General features: G+C 38.1%; 1 protein-coding gene across 3 annotated transcripts; it reads right to left on the bottom strand.

The window, feature by feature from the left end:
* Nucleotides 1-606: 606 nt before the first annotated feature.
* RB195_021542 (uncharacterized protein) lies at nt 607-14,951 on the bottom strand (the record flags this gene model as incomplete). 3 transcript variants are annotated; one of them, XM_064208340.1, is made up of 28 exons in its annotated part: nt 607-674; nt 738-801; nt 948-1,055; nt 1,467-1,578; nt 1,639-1,790; nt 2,369-2,528; nt 2,611-2,668; nt 2,737-2,856; nt 4,386-4,518; nt 4,637-4,702; nt 4,755-4,874; nt 4,961-5,116; nt 5,500-5,604; nt 5,835-5,964; nt 6,030-6,154; nt 6,234-6,327; nt 6,384-6,451; nt 6,521-6,638; nt 6,767-6,810; nt 9,327-9,401; nt 9,482-9,563; nt 10,351-10,514; nt 13,697-13,861; nt 13,925-14,011; nt 14,071-14,204; nt 14,282-14,402; nt 14,468-14,594; nt 14,767-14,951. In XM_064208340.1, 28 exons carry the CDS (start codon nt 14,949-14,951, stop codon nt 607-609), a joined length of 3,141 nt encoding a protein of 1,046 aa, XP_064064220.1. The 3 variants fall into 3 exon arrangements, with proteins under 3 accessions (XP_064064220.1, XP_064064221.1, XP_013297940.2); XM_064208339.1 differs by lacking the exons at nt 6,767-6,810; nt 9,327-9,401; nt 9,482-9,563; ... (5 more) ...; nt 14,468-14,594; nt 14,767-14,951 and having other exon boundaries at nt 6,521-6,637; XM_013442486.2 differs by lacking the exons at nt 607-674; nt 738-801; nt 948-1,055; ... (14 more) ...; nt 6,521-6,638; nt 6,767-6,810 and having other exon boundaries at nt 9,288-9,401.
* Nucleotides 14,952-15,196: the final 245 nt, after the last annotated feature.

The following is a 15,196-nucleotide window of genomic DNA, read 5'->3' as shown; positions in this document are numbered from 1 at the left end:
AATTCGCCCCTACATAGCACAAAACATCGTACTATTGGAAGATTTGCTGTGCACAAGACTGTAGAATAAAATGTTAAGCCAATTATCCATATTTTCATAAAAATTTATTAATGAACCACTAAAACTACACCATATTGTATATAATTCTAATTCTATAAAATTTACTGAAATCAGGGTTAGATTGGATTCGAAAGCCGAAGAAAAATTTGCTGGTACATGCCCCGACCAATGCTTCGCCCATACATTCGTTTCTCATTCACAAACAAAAAACTTATCACGTAAACACGACAAATAGATTAAACAACGAAGGATTGCATACTAATGAAGGGAACACACAATGAAAATATGATATTCCAGAATAAATAGAATTTATGTATAATGTTTCACACATGAGTCCATAGATTCGGTGTAAACACATTGAGACTACCTAAGACCAGGGTTAGTAACCGTCACGTCCATGAATAAAGCGAGTGGATATCGATCTTTGATGCACATCGAACAAATCAATGCGATTTAAACCCATGAAACAATCAAGGATTTCTGCCGGAACAACGAAAAGAAAAACCCATAAAAACGGCACGGTTAGAATTTACACAACAAGAGCAATCAATCCACTTTCACAGATGAGTATATTTTGTGCATAAAGTAGTAAGTCGATAGGAAACCGATTGTACCTGTGAAAAAATTAAGATATTCAGTATTATATTCTATATTTGTAGAAATTCTAGGATATATACCTGTCATAAGGAAGAACATAAAGACGAAAATTGCCGTGTATGAGAAGTACAAAATGGTCGACACCTGTGCAGAAAAAGCAGGTCAGATAAATGTAAGTTGGAGTAATTAATCAATCAAAATTATAAAAAGTCCGCGCCATCACAACAGCTTCAGAAAACATCAATAAATTTTCTGACAAAAATTCAGAAAACACAAGAGAAAAAACTTACAACCCCAGTAATCGCAAGTTTACTAGTGAAGAAGCGTACGCAGTAGGCAAACAGGTATACTGCAGTAAAACCGCTCGTAAAGAATGAACGCCACCACCAGTGGTAATCCTGAAAGTTACATTATCAATCACATCAGTAAAAATTGATCGATATGCAAGTTCCTAAGCGCATGTCGTAGATTATGTATGTCGGTATCATAGGTGCGATAGGGAGGAGCCGGACCTTCCTCACGTGAAAAGGGTGCAGCTCATGAGGTGCAAGTGTGACGCTCCCTTCCCCAAGCGTCCTAAAGTGGAGAGGTCCTTCCGAAAACAGTACAAAAGTGAAGGGTTCCCCTCGCCAACTGTACAAAAAAAGAAGGAGAAGAAGCATCGGCTCCGTCTATCGCATGTATGGCAGGTATCCACTGCTGGTAATTGTTCACCATACAAATCAGAACAAATTTTGCAAATTATAATTGTCCAAATAAGTGATAAAACCACAGAAATAATGTTGTGCAGATCTCTACAAGTCACCTACCTCAGCACATAAGTGGAAATATGCAAGAAGAATGGTAGCTTCCGAACACGTGATAATTAGGATTAGGAACACGACGAATAAGAAACCAAACATGTAATAAGTTTGATGTGCCCTAAAAAGGCATACTCTCAAAAACTTACTAGGAACTCTATTATCAGTAACTCAGCATTACCAGATACTGTTAAGAATGAAGAAAAGTTGAATAAAAATGCATCCGAACGGTAGTATTCCACCCATTAGCATTCCAGGAAGTGGTTTCGTGTATAAAGTCTGTTCAGGAACCTGGCGAGGAATTTGGTTGGTACGAACAGGAGCCTCAATCGCCTGAAACATTCCAAAATAACAAGTATTGTAATATAAACAATATACTATGCCAAAATAGGAAGAGTATTATACTCATTTGTACGGTAAATAAAAGGTAGATGACGACAAAACCCTAGCGATTCTCCACATCATATCTCACATCACATCACAAAACATCCAAAAAAGTGAACTCGCTTACCATGCTACCTCACTTCGATGTTAATCAACAAAACGAGAACATTCAAAAAGAAAAACTATTCGTCGTATTGCGACTGGAGACGATTGGTTTAAGAACACAGCCCTAATACATTCAAAAATACCCCAAAAAGCAGGAAAAATATCAGTGAACAAGAGCTGCGCAATCTTATGAATGTAATATCGCTAGACTTGAAAAAAGTAAAAACTACATTAAACCCGACTGAAGGGTGCTATTTGAAATTCATTCCAAAAAAGAACAGATAAAAACAAAAACCTGACGCGAACTGATCACAGACATATACAAGTAATTAAGGAAAAAAGAAAGCTCAAATAGCAACATACGATTACAGTAGCAAACGCCTCAAAACGAAAGTAAATACTATGTAAAAACTAAAACGTACCCTCTTTTTGAAGCCAAAGAATGCTCCGATGAATGTCATAGGTGTGGAGATGAAAAGCCAAAGAGACAAGAGAGCAACAAGTGTTCCAAAAGGTACTGCAGCAGATGAACCTTTCGCCCATAACAGAAGATTTGTGAAGAAAAATACGGTGAATAAAATCCTAAAATTCGCAAGATTTCCTCAGACTATTCTACAAATCAATGGATTGAACGGTTCGTACAAAAATCACCAAGAAAACAAACCCTGGAATCAAGAAGCTTGTGAGAATAACATTCGTTTTCCAATGCACACCTTGGAATGCTGAAAAAAAAGAAGTGAACGTGAATGAAGAATTTTCATACAGGTAAAAATTTCATGCTTGAACTCACTTTTATATAAACGAGCTGCAACATATCCAGCAACAATACCAAAAAGAACGTAGAAAACCAGTGCAAACGTTATCAACGCCCCTCGATTCGCTGGGGACAAGAATCCGAGGCAAGCGAACACTGGAAAACATTTACTCTACACTTGACATGATCAGGAGAATAAACAACGATTTAGCTGGTAAAATTTCACGAAAATTATTCTAGATTTCATAATCATTGCCATTGCTGAAGTAAAAAAAAAATTGCGTTCTGCCGGAACAAACGCATCATTTCAAAACTGCGAAAGTTATCATTTAAAATGTAGTTTTATGTAGGAGCTCCGTATACTTTATGCTTTTTTCGAAATATCGCATTCATTTTCTCCAGTAACCACATTTTGATAGGCTATGATAGCAGTACTATATGAAGCTTTCAGAATCGCTTTATTTTGTACAGAAAACATGGTGCTCAACATAAACACATTCTTCATTTGAATGCAGGGCACAACGTATATTTTAGTCATCAACTGTTCTTGTTTTCTCCCACAGCGTGATTGTACTTTCGATATTGGAGCTAGACATGTAATTTCAATGAAAAATGATGGCTATATTAATGACTAATGATGACTATACGATATTTGAAAAAAGTTGGCGTGGGCGAGTTCATCAACAGCTGCATGTACTGAACCTCAATTACATATCGCCATGGTAAAAACCAGATATTGAAGTAGTGACTGGGACATCAAATAACCTCACTGACGGAATTTCATACATCTAAGAGATACATTATTCACAGTAAAAGAAGACCACTTGATTTACGGTGCAATTACGTATGAGGTTCAAAATTCGCTGCAAATGCGGTTTCCCTCACATCCACCCTAAGGGATGAGTTGAGCGCGAGTCTCTCTGCTGTATTTCGTGGACGACTGACTATGCAGTTACACCTTAAACCAGATCGTTTTAATACCCGAACATAATAATACCATAACATACGAAGTGATACGGTACAAGCTACCCTATGTGCGCCATAAACAAGCTAAAAAAACCCATTTCTAAGCAAAAATTTGTGGCTGAAATCGAGGTGTAGGACCACAAAAAGGTTATTAGTTCCAAACACGTGACGTTCTGATCAATATATCGACACTCTACTGATAAAGAGAATATCACTACACTTCCTAACTCTAAAACTGCATTGCACTGATAGGAGATTTGTTGCAAATAGAGTTTTAAAAATGTTGCAGAACTAATTCTAATACAAATTATACAACGAAACATTATAATTTACTCAAGGGAATAGTTTTGCAAAACAGCAAATGAAGTCGGTAAAAAGGAGAAAACCCTAAACTATATTAAAGACCAGCTGGAACTAAGACAACCAGAAGCCTTAGAAGAACAGTGTTTGTAAATGTTTCTGATTGCTTCAAAACCGTATAAAAGGATATCAATAAAGAATGAAAAAACAGTAAATAATTTGCTGGATTTGTGGCACCCAGCAGAGAAAAAAACCGCAATTTTTAATGAATTGGTCATTCCGGCCGATGAACAAATAAAAACAGTACACGCAGCGCTCGGAAAAATCACCCTTAATTGCACTGCTATTTTCAAATTCTTTCTTTTCACACAAGAGGAGACAGTTGAAAATTCTTCCAGATTATGAATCAAAGAACAAACCTAAAGTGATGGACACCATAAGTAGTGTCTGACATCCTGCGCCGATAAAAACGGAAAGCATCATAGCATTCCGAGGAGGACGGAACACGTCTCCGTGGACTAATTTCCACCCAAATTCTTCCTGGGCATCTTCCTAGAAGCATTTTAAAGAAGAATAATCTGCGCAAATTCAAACCGTATATTAACAACAAAATCCAATCTAACACGTAATTATTCAGAGACAACATACGGTTACGATAACAAAATCATACCTCGTTGTCGAGTTGATTGTACCTTGCAATATCACGATGCAACGTTCTCATAAGGATCATTCCAACCTAAATTGATACTGTAGATTATGATCACAAAAAACAATGTCGTCAAACTAACCATTCCAGATAGGAACAGCACAATAACAAGCGAATTCATAATGGAGAACCATTGGATATTCGAATGCGGTATTGAGTCCAAAATATAATCCCATCGTGAAGACCACTTCACATCAGTTGGCTAAAAGAAAAGAATTGCTCTTCATACAAGAAAATGTTAAGAGAGTTGAGGTTCTAGTGATACAGTAGTAAAAAAAAAAAACTCACCACCCAATCAACTTTATAAGTGTATACGATTTCAGTAGTGGTCTCAGTAGCTTTGATGGGGAATGGTGGCGCCGTTTCTGAGCAATCCAACTTGTCAGCGCTGGGATGTTTGATGGAGCGAGGTTTTACTAATATGTGAATTATACGACCACCGACCTAAACAATCGAATTTCGACAAGAATCTCCTACATAGCCAACCATTTATTCCTTTAAAAAAATTGTTTAAATACGGCACAAGAGTACAGACCATACCCTCTGAATTTTAAAAGAAACCGAGGTCATGAATCACTTGCGCTAGGCATCCCTTTGAATACCAGGATGCAAGTGATTACGCAAAAACATTTGAGATATTAAAATAAGAAAGCCTCACTGACTCCTAAGGATATACGAATTTCTAAGCCTCAAAAGAAAAAGGATAAGAACAAGGCAAAAAGTGCACATGGAAGATGGACCTCTGTATCGAGCTACTCCACTCCAACTAGGTAGAAAAGCCATCAAAAGTCAACTGACACTCATTTAAAAATAAGCGAAAATAATACCTGTTCACCATCCAAAAAATTCTGATCCTTCGTCATGTCACGGTACTCGATAGTAATATCGACATGATTAAATATGTAATAACTGTCGGGTTGGTTGAATCGCGGCTGAAAATATACGTAATATCATTCGAAAAAAAAGTCACAGATGATCTACAATAGTAAACAGAATAAAGTTCGTTTCTGACACGTCATAAAACATTCAACTTAAAGAGGACAAGTTTTAAAAGAACGCAAAGCGATAATCGTCAAAGTATCTTCTAAGGAGAAGGTTCAATGGTGCAAAAAAAAACTCAAAAAGAACAGGAGAAGAGCAGAGAAGAGTTCGATGAACTTACGTCGATAACACACGCATCGCGAGGTTGGCCGTTCGCATCCACGTAGCAACCCATTGGGAAACCTGTGGTGCAAACCTTCACATCTTGTTGATTGTTGAAACAGAACGTGACTGGCATGTTGTCAATGATCCTGAAGAAAAAAAAATCAACACAGAAAGTTGTGGTGAGGTGAACAACTTCACAACTCGACCGTACCAATGATGTTGGTAGTTGAGTCGCATTCCTCGTTGAAGTAGTCGCAGCTTTTCAGTACTGCCCGGTTCCTTATTATATGACTTCGAACACACTTTGGAACATGACTGACTTTGCAAGAATGATATCTAAAAAACGTTTTGAAAAAGCGTCTAAAATACGGTAAAATCCTCAAAATAAATGTAAGCAAAGGTAAACACAACGAACCTGGTATCGGCTCGGTCGAATTCGTTCGCCAAAAAGCACTTGACCAAGGTTTTCAACAGGGGATTCCTCTTCGGAACCCACACAGAAATCAAAACTAAAACAGACCGAAAGTAAACCGACAAAATCGAAGAAAAATAGAATGAAATCCACCTATGGTATTCATAGGGAATCACGGATTGATCACTATCCAAGTGATTAACAAATAGTGTTACATTACTCTGGAAATATTCGTCTCAGAAAAAAAAACACGAGAAGGAAAAAAAGAGGTAAACGCAGAAAGAACGTACCGGGCATGTTGGTTTACTTTTAGGTGCCTCACAGAAGTTCACGGGTGCCAATCCGGGAAGATAGAAGCCAGAACATAACGATGAAAACGCCAAGAGTGAGATCACGACCCAACGCATTCTCAAATCATATCTCACCCTATATCTTACATGAAAAATAAGCCATGACACATTACAAGGATTTTCAAAGTAGTAAAGAAAACAGCTAGTAAAAATAAACAACGAGAAAAGTATGCTACATGAACGTACTTCTTTGGAATAATTGGAATCCGCCACCTTCTAAGTGGAAAACGCTGCAAAAATTGAAGTTCGCGTAGAATATGAAATAATCGATGCCACGCCCACCACCACTGCCACGCATTGTATCCGATGACGGTCCCTATTGGAAAAAATTCAGAGCGGTCTGAACGAGAATACTAAGGAACGGTAATTCAACGACTTCAGAAGTGATCGCGAACATGTAGCAGTGTTTTGTCTAGCGTTATTCCTATTTGTTCTTCGTCCTGGATGGCCTAGGATGAAGAGGACGTTATTTCTGTACTTGTTTTAACCTTTTGTTTGGTAGAAAACCCGACTTACTATGAGCGACTGGTCGCTGCATTACTCTGGATTTGTTTGTAAATAAAGCATAATTAAGGATGCCATAAATTCAGTAACTGCATGACAAGTTGAAGTCAGTGAGGACTGGATGTTTACATGCTTCTTTGAGGCTAACACTGAGTATCAGAGCTTCCTTTTCTTCAAAACAAGGGGATGGATGGACAACATCAAAGTGAACCAAACAAACGGAATCGAATGCAAGCAAAAACACATGCGAATTGATTTGTAGTCTAGAAAATGATGATCTCTGGAGCTGCAAACAATAGTAGGAAGAAAACACCTACAATCTTTATCCTACCGTATGCTCATTTGAAGAGTTCAACCGCTAATTCAGCACTTGAATGCTTGAAAACAGTCCAGATGTTGATCCTCGTTTAAAAATATGTGACACTTCGACCTGGATCAATACTGTCTTCAAATCTGCTACAAAGAGGGAAACTATGACCTGTAGGATATGTGCCTGCATGAGTGCTATCCATTGTCCGCGATTCTCGCAGGATTATTTCTAGTCGATCGATAACCACCGTAGGTAATGTGAATCTAACGTCCAGGTGTTTTTTTAAGTACTGTGATTTCTGCCGGTATACGACAAAAAGCAAGGGTTCCCTCGTTGTATTTTTATTTCCATATTTGTATGGCCCTCGCTGATGCCTCGTTATCAAGGATTTAGCCGTAACTCTAGACGTAGACGGTTGGACTAGAGTTATTACTTTGCTCCTTGCACTATCTTCTCTTCCCGAGGTGGCTTTTTTCTTTCTTTTTTTTCCTGGATGTACTTTTCCCTTGGCAGATGTTGAATACTACACGTATCATATGGATGTACTTTTCTTCACATTTTTCTCTTTTCAACAATGAACACACGTTAACAGAAATTACTAATGATTGTGGTTTGGAAGTGTTCCAGGACACTACAACAATCATTAGGATAGTTTAGATAGGTAGATGTAGATATATCTAAGCTAACTCCTGTAATTCGCACATGTATTCGAATCAGATGTGCTTCCTTACTTGAATTTGTATTTCGATTTTTTTTTTGTTTTATAAAGGAAATAGTTTTTAGAGTGGTTTTTTGGCATCTCGTTTGATGTTTTGAGCTTCTGAGTTGTTCGAAACCTTAGTAACATATATTTGTTCACAGACAAACATATAATCAGTATTTCTGGTCAATTGTGACTCGTTTGGACCTCATTGACTAGTTATAGTCTTTAAATGCAGCTGAATTCTTATTTTTGATGACTCTTGTATGGTCCTGTATGGAAATATTAGGATGTCATTGAGATTGTAACGTGTGCATCACGAAATAATTCTATTCACAATTCTCTCGGAGTGTACCACAGCGTTGCGGATTCGGACGAGTACTTGGAAAGTGTAGTTACATTGTGCATGATATCCATGATGTGGTCCATACGACCTATCTGACCGAATTCTTATTGATAAGAAAAGAAATAAATAAATCCTAAACTTATTTTTTAAAACACTAACTGAGCTGCTATACCAAATAATTTCATAAATTGGAGGTAACTTTAATAGACGATGCTGACTAATCAATGAATGATCGATCAGCGATCTCTACGATTTTTTGGTCGACAACGCGAGTGATCCGGACGCCTTTTTCGAATCCAAAAAGTCATCCGAAGATGGCACGAGTTCCCCAGTATCTGAGAGGCGTCCATACTTCTTTAGATTTTTGGCTTGAATCAATGGAGCTTTTGGAAATTTTATTTTCCTTCTGAGAGTCATGTTTTTACTGTTTAACTGATTGGATCCCAGGATGTATTCTTGTCACTGGCGTGAGCACTGATGGAAGTAGATGGCGCTGCTTGTTCTTTTTTTTCTGTTTATCTGTAACATAGTCAACGTAGTCGTTACCACAGCTTAGATTAAAACATGTTGTTCAGTGTCCTACCCTGGCGATGTGGTAGATGATGGACAAATTCAGAAAATATATTGAGATTTTCCTAACCACGATAAAATATTGATTCCTCTGCTACCCTTTTTCCGCATTGTCCAACCTAATTTCTTTAGAGGTCCCGTCACCTTTCTATTTTGTTCTGTTGTCGTTTTCCAGCCCTCGTCTCATCTCGTCTTTAAGAGCGATCTCATTTTTTTATTAGATGACCTATCACATGTACACAGTAACCGTTTCTAAGTGAATCGTCTTCGATGGACCTCATGCAGAACTTGCTGCATCCTTCGCCTGACCGGTCACCTCTATACGTATCTGCACGCTTAGAGTAGACCACCACGACCGTTCATTGCTAATCCAAAATTTATACCAGCCATCCTGAAATAATTATGGTACAAAAATATGAAATAATAAAGAAGTATAAACCTAGGATGACTGCCTTATATGAAGAGTTCTACCTCTGCAATTTCTAAGCTGTCTTCTAAGGGTGTCACAGTAGGTCCTGGCATCCATGGAAATGTAGGCACTATCTGATCCATGCTAGAAACAATTCAATTTCAAGGAGGGTGAATACTTTTACCATAATAGGGTGAATACTTTTACCATAATAACAAGGTTACTAGGCAACGTGGGCTCGCATATTGAATTATTTTCCTCTATCGTGTTATTTTCGTCATGGTATCATGCTATGTTTGAAGGGAGCATACCACGAATCTGACGTGGTGAGGGAAACTGCGGGAAAAGCTAGCGATGGAGTTGTAGATTCCGGGATCCGGAGTAATCCCACTCATCTCTCCGTAATTGTCCTAAAAAGCGACATGGAAGACGCAGTTTTTCACAGCGATTTCAGTTGCAACGCCCCATCCTTGTGCACGTGCCGCATCCACGTGCGAGCAGTCGAAGATCAATCATATCTCCTCACCAGTCTATTCAAGTAGAACCAATGAATAAGCTGCTGAGGGAACCGGAACGTGTACATAGAGATGCGTCATAACGTATCTCGTAGGAAGTAAAGCGTGAATCCCACGCCGTTCTTTTTTCGCAACGAAATGACCGGAACCCCCCGTTCCCGCAATCTACAACCCTATCTCTAAGTTTTTCTCGCGGATTCGCTTACGGCGCCAGATTCGTGTTATGCCGCCTCCAATCATTTTTGAAGCGACATAAGTTGTCGCTGAAAAACAGTGTCTCTTCGGAATTTTTGTCCGGAACTCAGTACAATTATAGTCGAAGGTACGACTCATTGAGTTTGAATATTTAAAGGGAAAACATGGAATAATCCATATGAAGAAAAGGTAACGAAGAACAAAATGTAACTAAGACTCACACTTCAAAATCGTTGTCATCTTCGTGATGTGCTGAGAAGAAACCGAAGCCAAAACTACGGTTCCCGGCCACCCACCACGAAACGACATCGCCTTGGCTGAGCATCATCGATATGTTATGGTATTTCCCCGCATGTACATCAATCACTTGAGCGTTTTCAGGAACCTCAAATAAAAATGATTGGTTAATAGATGCGCATGACCCCAAAAGAAAAGAAAAAAACGTTATTAGCGTGAAAATCGTTCCATGCATGCTAAAATACAGTCTGATCAGGACAACATGAAGCCTTGTAGCAATTGTGCAAGCGGTTGCGATCCGGGTGAGACCCCTCCAAGCTCCAATAGCCCTAATTGGAGAGCTGGTCAGGGGTCCCATCGCGCCATTTCGGGTGCAGCCGCCTACGCAATTGAACTAGGCTTCAGACCATTTTGGCCCGACTACAATTCAAATGCTGAAAAGTGAACAGTCTACGCAGTGCGATTACGATTTTCTGGATGTTAATGTTTCTGCGAGAAAGTTTATATGGAGAGCCAAGTTTCGAAAACTTCAGATCCGTATTTGCGGCGATTTACGTCCAGGATGTGTAATTACATATCTACAGTAATGGTCCACATACTGATATAACCTTCACATGCAATTAGTTGTGTGTATCTGTGCTATACCACTGGTAAAATTAAGGAGTCAGAACTCTACATCCGAACCAGTAATGAACCGTTTCACGCTGTTTCATTTCCTCACTATGATCAGTGTAGAAAGTTGTCTCGTTGCATAAATTGATGCATCGAGTGCTTTTGATTCGTGGAGTGCTAGCGGACATCGAAAATTGTAACATCGAAAATTTCAACCAGTACATTGCTTTTAAAGCCGCATTTACATGAAAGTCAAGGAAGAATTGTGAACTCTTCTGCCCCTTTCGACATTTCCAGGAAACCTGATTTATTAGGAGAACGCATTTTTTTTTGCGTCTTCTAGTCATTGATGGTGATTAACTTCACACGGTCACAGTATGATTTATAGCCACTCCTTGAAATTGAAATAAACCACGGCGACTAATTAAATAATATTTTGAGTGGTTTGGTTAAAAACAGGACTCAAGTGTTTAAGAGTTCAAGGCCGAACCACAGTAAACACCATGCATTTTTTAATTCCGATTTTAGGAAGTACATAAACTGTTGTTAAAGTCCATGAGAAAATACATTTATATGCATTTTCTCATAGATTTTAATAACAGTTTACTTCAACATTAAAATTACAAACAAAAAAGGTATATCGTTTATGGAATCCGACACCAATTATGCGGTTAAACCCACTAATTTTAATGATTTTAAAGCAGCTATTGTCCATGAATAAGTGTGAATCCTCATTTTAGCGCCATGTACCTTGGGGGAGGGTTGTCGGAGGGACCAAGATAACGATAATTTTTCACACAAAATTGGGCATTGCGAAGTAGCGATAGCCAGACCTCTGCTGAGGTTTTTCTTCGTAATTTCCTTTTTTATTTAGTATGATATCCATTCAACTTCAGTTTCCAGGGGAAGTGGATGGCCCGGGAAAAATCTACCTCGACCTCACTTCCTCCCCGAAGCGCATAGCGAGCTCATTCCTATATAAAAGTATGTACGCGGAACAACTTAACTATTGTTTTTTGAATTTTTTGAAATTTTAATTATTATATATTTATTTCAACACCGGGTCCCATCGAAATACTTCTACATTTGTATAGCAGGGAGATTCTAAGCCGAATGCGCACCATTAGAGCTGTTATCCATGATTGCAATGTCATGGTTTGATCAAGTAACAAAACAAGTAGTTACCAGACCTCTCCACCTTAAGTGCCCAATTTTTTTTCCTCCTCCTAATGTTCATAATGCAAAATGAACGTATTTGGAAACCTTGTTCTGCGTGGAACCACTTTCGGTCTTCTGAAAAACATTGTCATTCGATCACTGGGTGATATACAATCAGTTTTTTTTTCTCTTGGCACTACGTGTTTGGAAGTAAGAGATCCTGAATTGGCACCTCGACAATCTTCTTATACGATTGGAATTCTTAACAAAAATATAATTGATAAGGGAAAAAACTATTGAGGTAAATCATCAATTCGGATGTATTGGGCCGGTCAAGCGGGCGTTTTTTTTTTCTTTCAAACTTAAGAGTGAACATATAAATAAGACAGAAAGTTGTGTAGTTTTCGATAGGAAATTTCTCATTCTACAAGATCATGATGTTCTAATTTATTTATTTATTTATTTATTATTTTTTCGACTCCTGTCCTTTGACATCATTAAAATGCAGTGTCAATTGCACAAAATGGGGCGTTTTCAACACTTTTGGTTTTTTTTTTTGCATTTGATCAAAACGAGAAGGCTACGGAAAGTGATATTTGTACAGTGTACGAAAGCGTCGAATAAAAAATTTTGAAAAAAAAGCAGGAAAAGAAACAGAATAGTCGAAAGGTATATGATGAAAATCAGTAAGAAGGATAGAGGAGCTTACTGAATTATGTGAGGAAGTCTGGAACTTTTACAGGAAGAGCAGCGAAGATCATAGTATTGATCAATTTGTAATAGTTTTTTTTTAATTAAAAAAAGGGAAAATGGATTTTCCTTCAAACCTACGAAAATTGGTCGACAGCTATTTTTGTGGCCCAAAAGAAACCGATCACGTTATTTTCAAGCCCTCCACTTTCTCCACATGCAACATTTATTTCGGTTTCAGGAGCCTCATACCTCATTGTCTGTACTAAATACGAGAAAAACAAACAAATAATTCCGAAAATGCCGAGATATGTGCACCTGATACTCCACTTCAATAATCTGGAAGAAGAAGCTGTAAAAACGGAAAAAATTAAACGTCTTTTAGAGCGAGAATTTCTCTATCAAGGATTAAGGATAAAGGATAAAGCGTCTGACGTTAATCAATCCGCTTGGGATGCGCCACTACGTTCACTTCAGTTCAGAATCGTTTGAGGTTTAACTCGTAATTAACCTACAGTGACTTCCAGGAGCTAGCCGGTGCGTAGAGTCAGTGTATTCTGTATCATCCCAGACAACTCCCATACAAATCTATAGACCCCGCAGGTTCGGATCTCCTTGGTTTACACTAGAGGGATTCGAACCTCCGCTCGATCGTGCAGGCAGCGGAACCTCTTACCGAGTGTGCTACACCCGTCCACCTTCATATAGTATTTTTCACAACAAATTTTATATTTGCGTGGGTTTTTAATCTTAAACAACGACTACTGAATTATTCCCCAACACAACAGAATAGCGACTTCAGAAACTGGCTCGCAGAATTTTTAACATTACTGTAAATTTAATTAATTGAATTTAACTCATTGAACGAACCTTGAGCCCCTTGCTGGAGTAATACCAATCTTTTGAGTACATTTGAGGTGTGTCAACATGTGCTGGGAATGTATGCGTTTCATCATTCCAAATAGCTGGAAGCGCATCGTTGTCAGAAAATTGCAGGATTTCATCCCTCCAATTTGAAGACGAAAGAATACGCACCTTAAATGTACAACGAAATAAATACGATATAAATGTGCAGGTGCACTTGTACTGTCCATCTACCTTGTGTTTTGTTCTTTCCGGAAGTAACGGCCGGACAATTGTCCAAAATGCGACTGCGAATGAGGGTAAATTGACAGGCACAAAGAACTGAACTTTTTACTCAATATTTACACCTTACGTTAACGACTAGAATCCGGAAAATTCACCTTAATCATCTCGACATAATGATCGGACATAAATTCGGCCAACGATTTCATTGATCCTGTTATCAGATCGTACAGTTTCTTATTGTATTCGAGACCCGTAACATCCATAACATAGAGAATCCACGCTTGTTTACCTTAAATCAGGATATTTCGTTCAAACTCAACAAAAACATTCGAATTTGGTTTTGATGAGCTTAGTACCCTGCCGAACCTGTACGCTTTTCCAGTTCCATACATTTTGCGAGCATTTCTTCAAGGTCGAACACTCGAGCTCGCATCACTTCAGAAATGGAGAAACATTCCATCATACCGCTGTAGTCTGTTTTGCCGCACTACACGGAAAAAGTCCGTATTTAAAATCACCAGGAAAAAAAGAAATGGAAACAGATCTATCTACCTGTTCGATATTCACTATCACATTTTCAAGCACTCCAGAAATTCCTGTAATCCCATAACGCCAATGATTGTGTATTGGGTGTGTTCGATCCTTTTTATGCATGTTATCAAAATCCCATGTAGATTTCCTGCAAAAAAAATTTAAAAAATATCTTGACAATGTTTTTTAAATTTGGTTCCTCAAACATGCGTTTAATTTTTTCCGACGTTATATTATGTCCATTTCTAAATTGGTTTTGTAGTAGAAATATTTAAATTTTTTCGAGAAAGAGTATGAGATGATATATGAACGATTCATACCTAGCTTTTAAATGATGTCGTAATTTTCTGGCTATTTCTGGAATGCTTAGTTGAGCATGACCTTGAAGCCATCGAAGTAGATTGAAGTCTGTGTCATAGTACTCCGTAAGGTCATCTTTCACAAGTTTTCGTAGCTCCGCTATTTTCTGCCTTTCATCTGCCGTTATAGCATTGGAGATCGTCATTGAAATCCTGTAAATGTATACAATTGGGTTCCGAAGTGAGTCCGAACATTTTGTTATTTATTTATTCATTCACATAGTATACAAATGGTCCATGAAAAAAAAATGGCAACGATATTTAGTCCGAGTCAAAACCCGCACCCGTACCTAATTAAATTATCATAATTTGGTGATCACAACATGTTTTGGTACAAGTAAAGATGAAATGAAAAGTATGCTATTTGACTATATGGGGACTTGGCATTTTC

The sequence above is a fragment of the Necator americanus genome, chromosome X (assembly GCF_031761385.1).
Source record: "Necator americanus strain Aroian chromosome X, whole genome shotgun sequence".
Lineage (NCBI taxonomy): Eukaryota > Metazoa > Nematoda > Chromadorea > Rhabditida > Ancylostomatidae > Necator > Necator americanus.
Note: the sequence above shows the minus strand (reverse complement) of the source record. Positions and strands in the feature narration are given on the sequence as shown.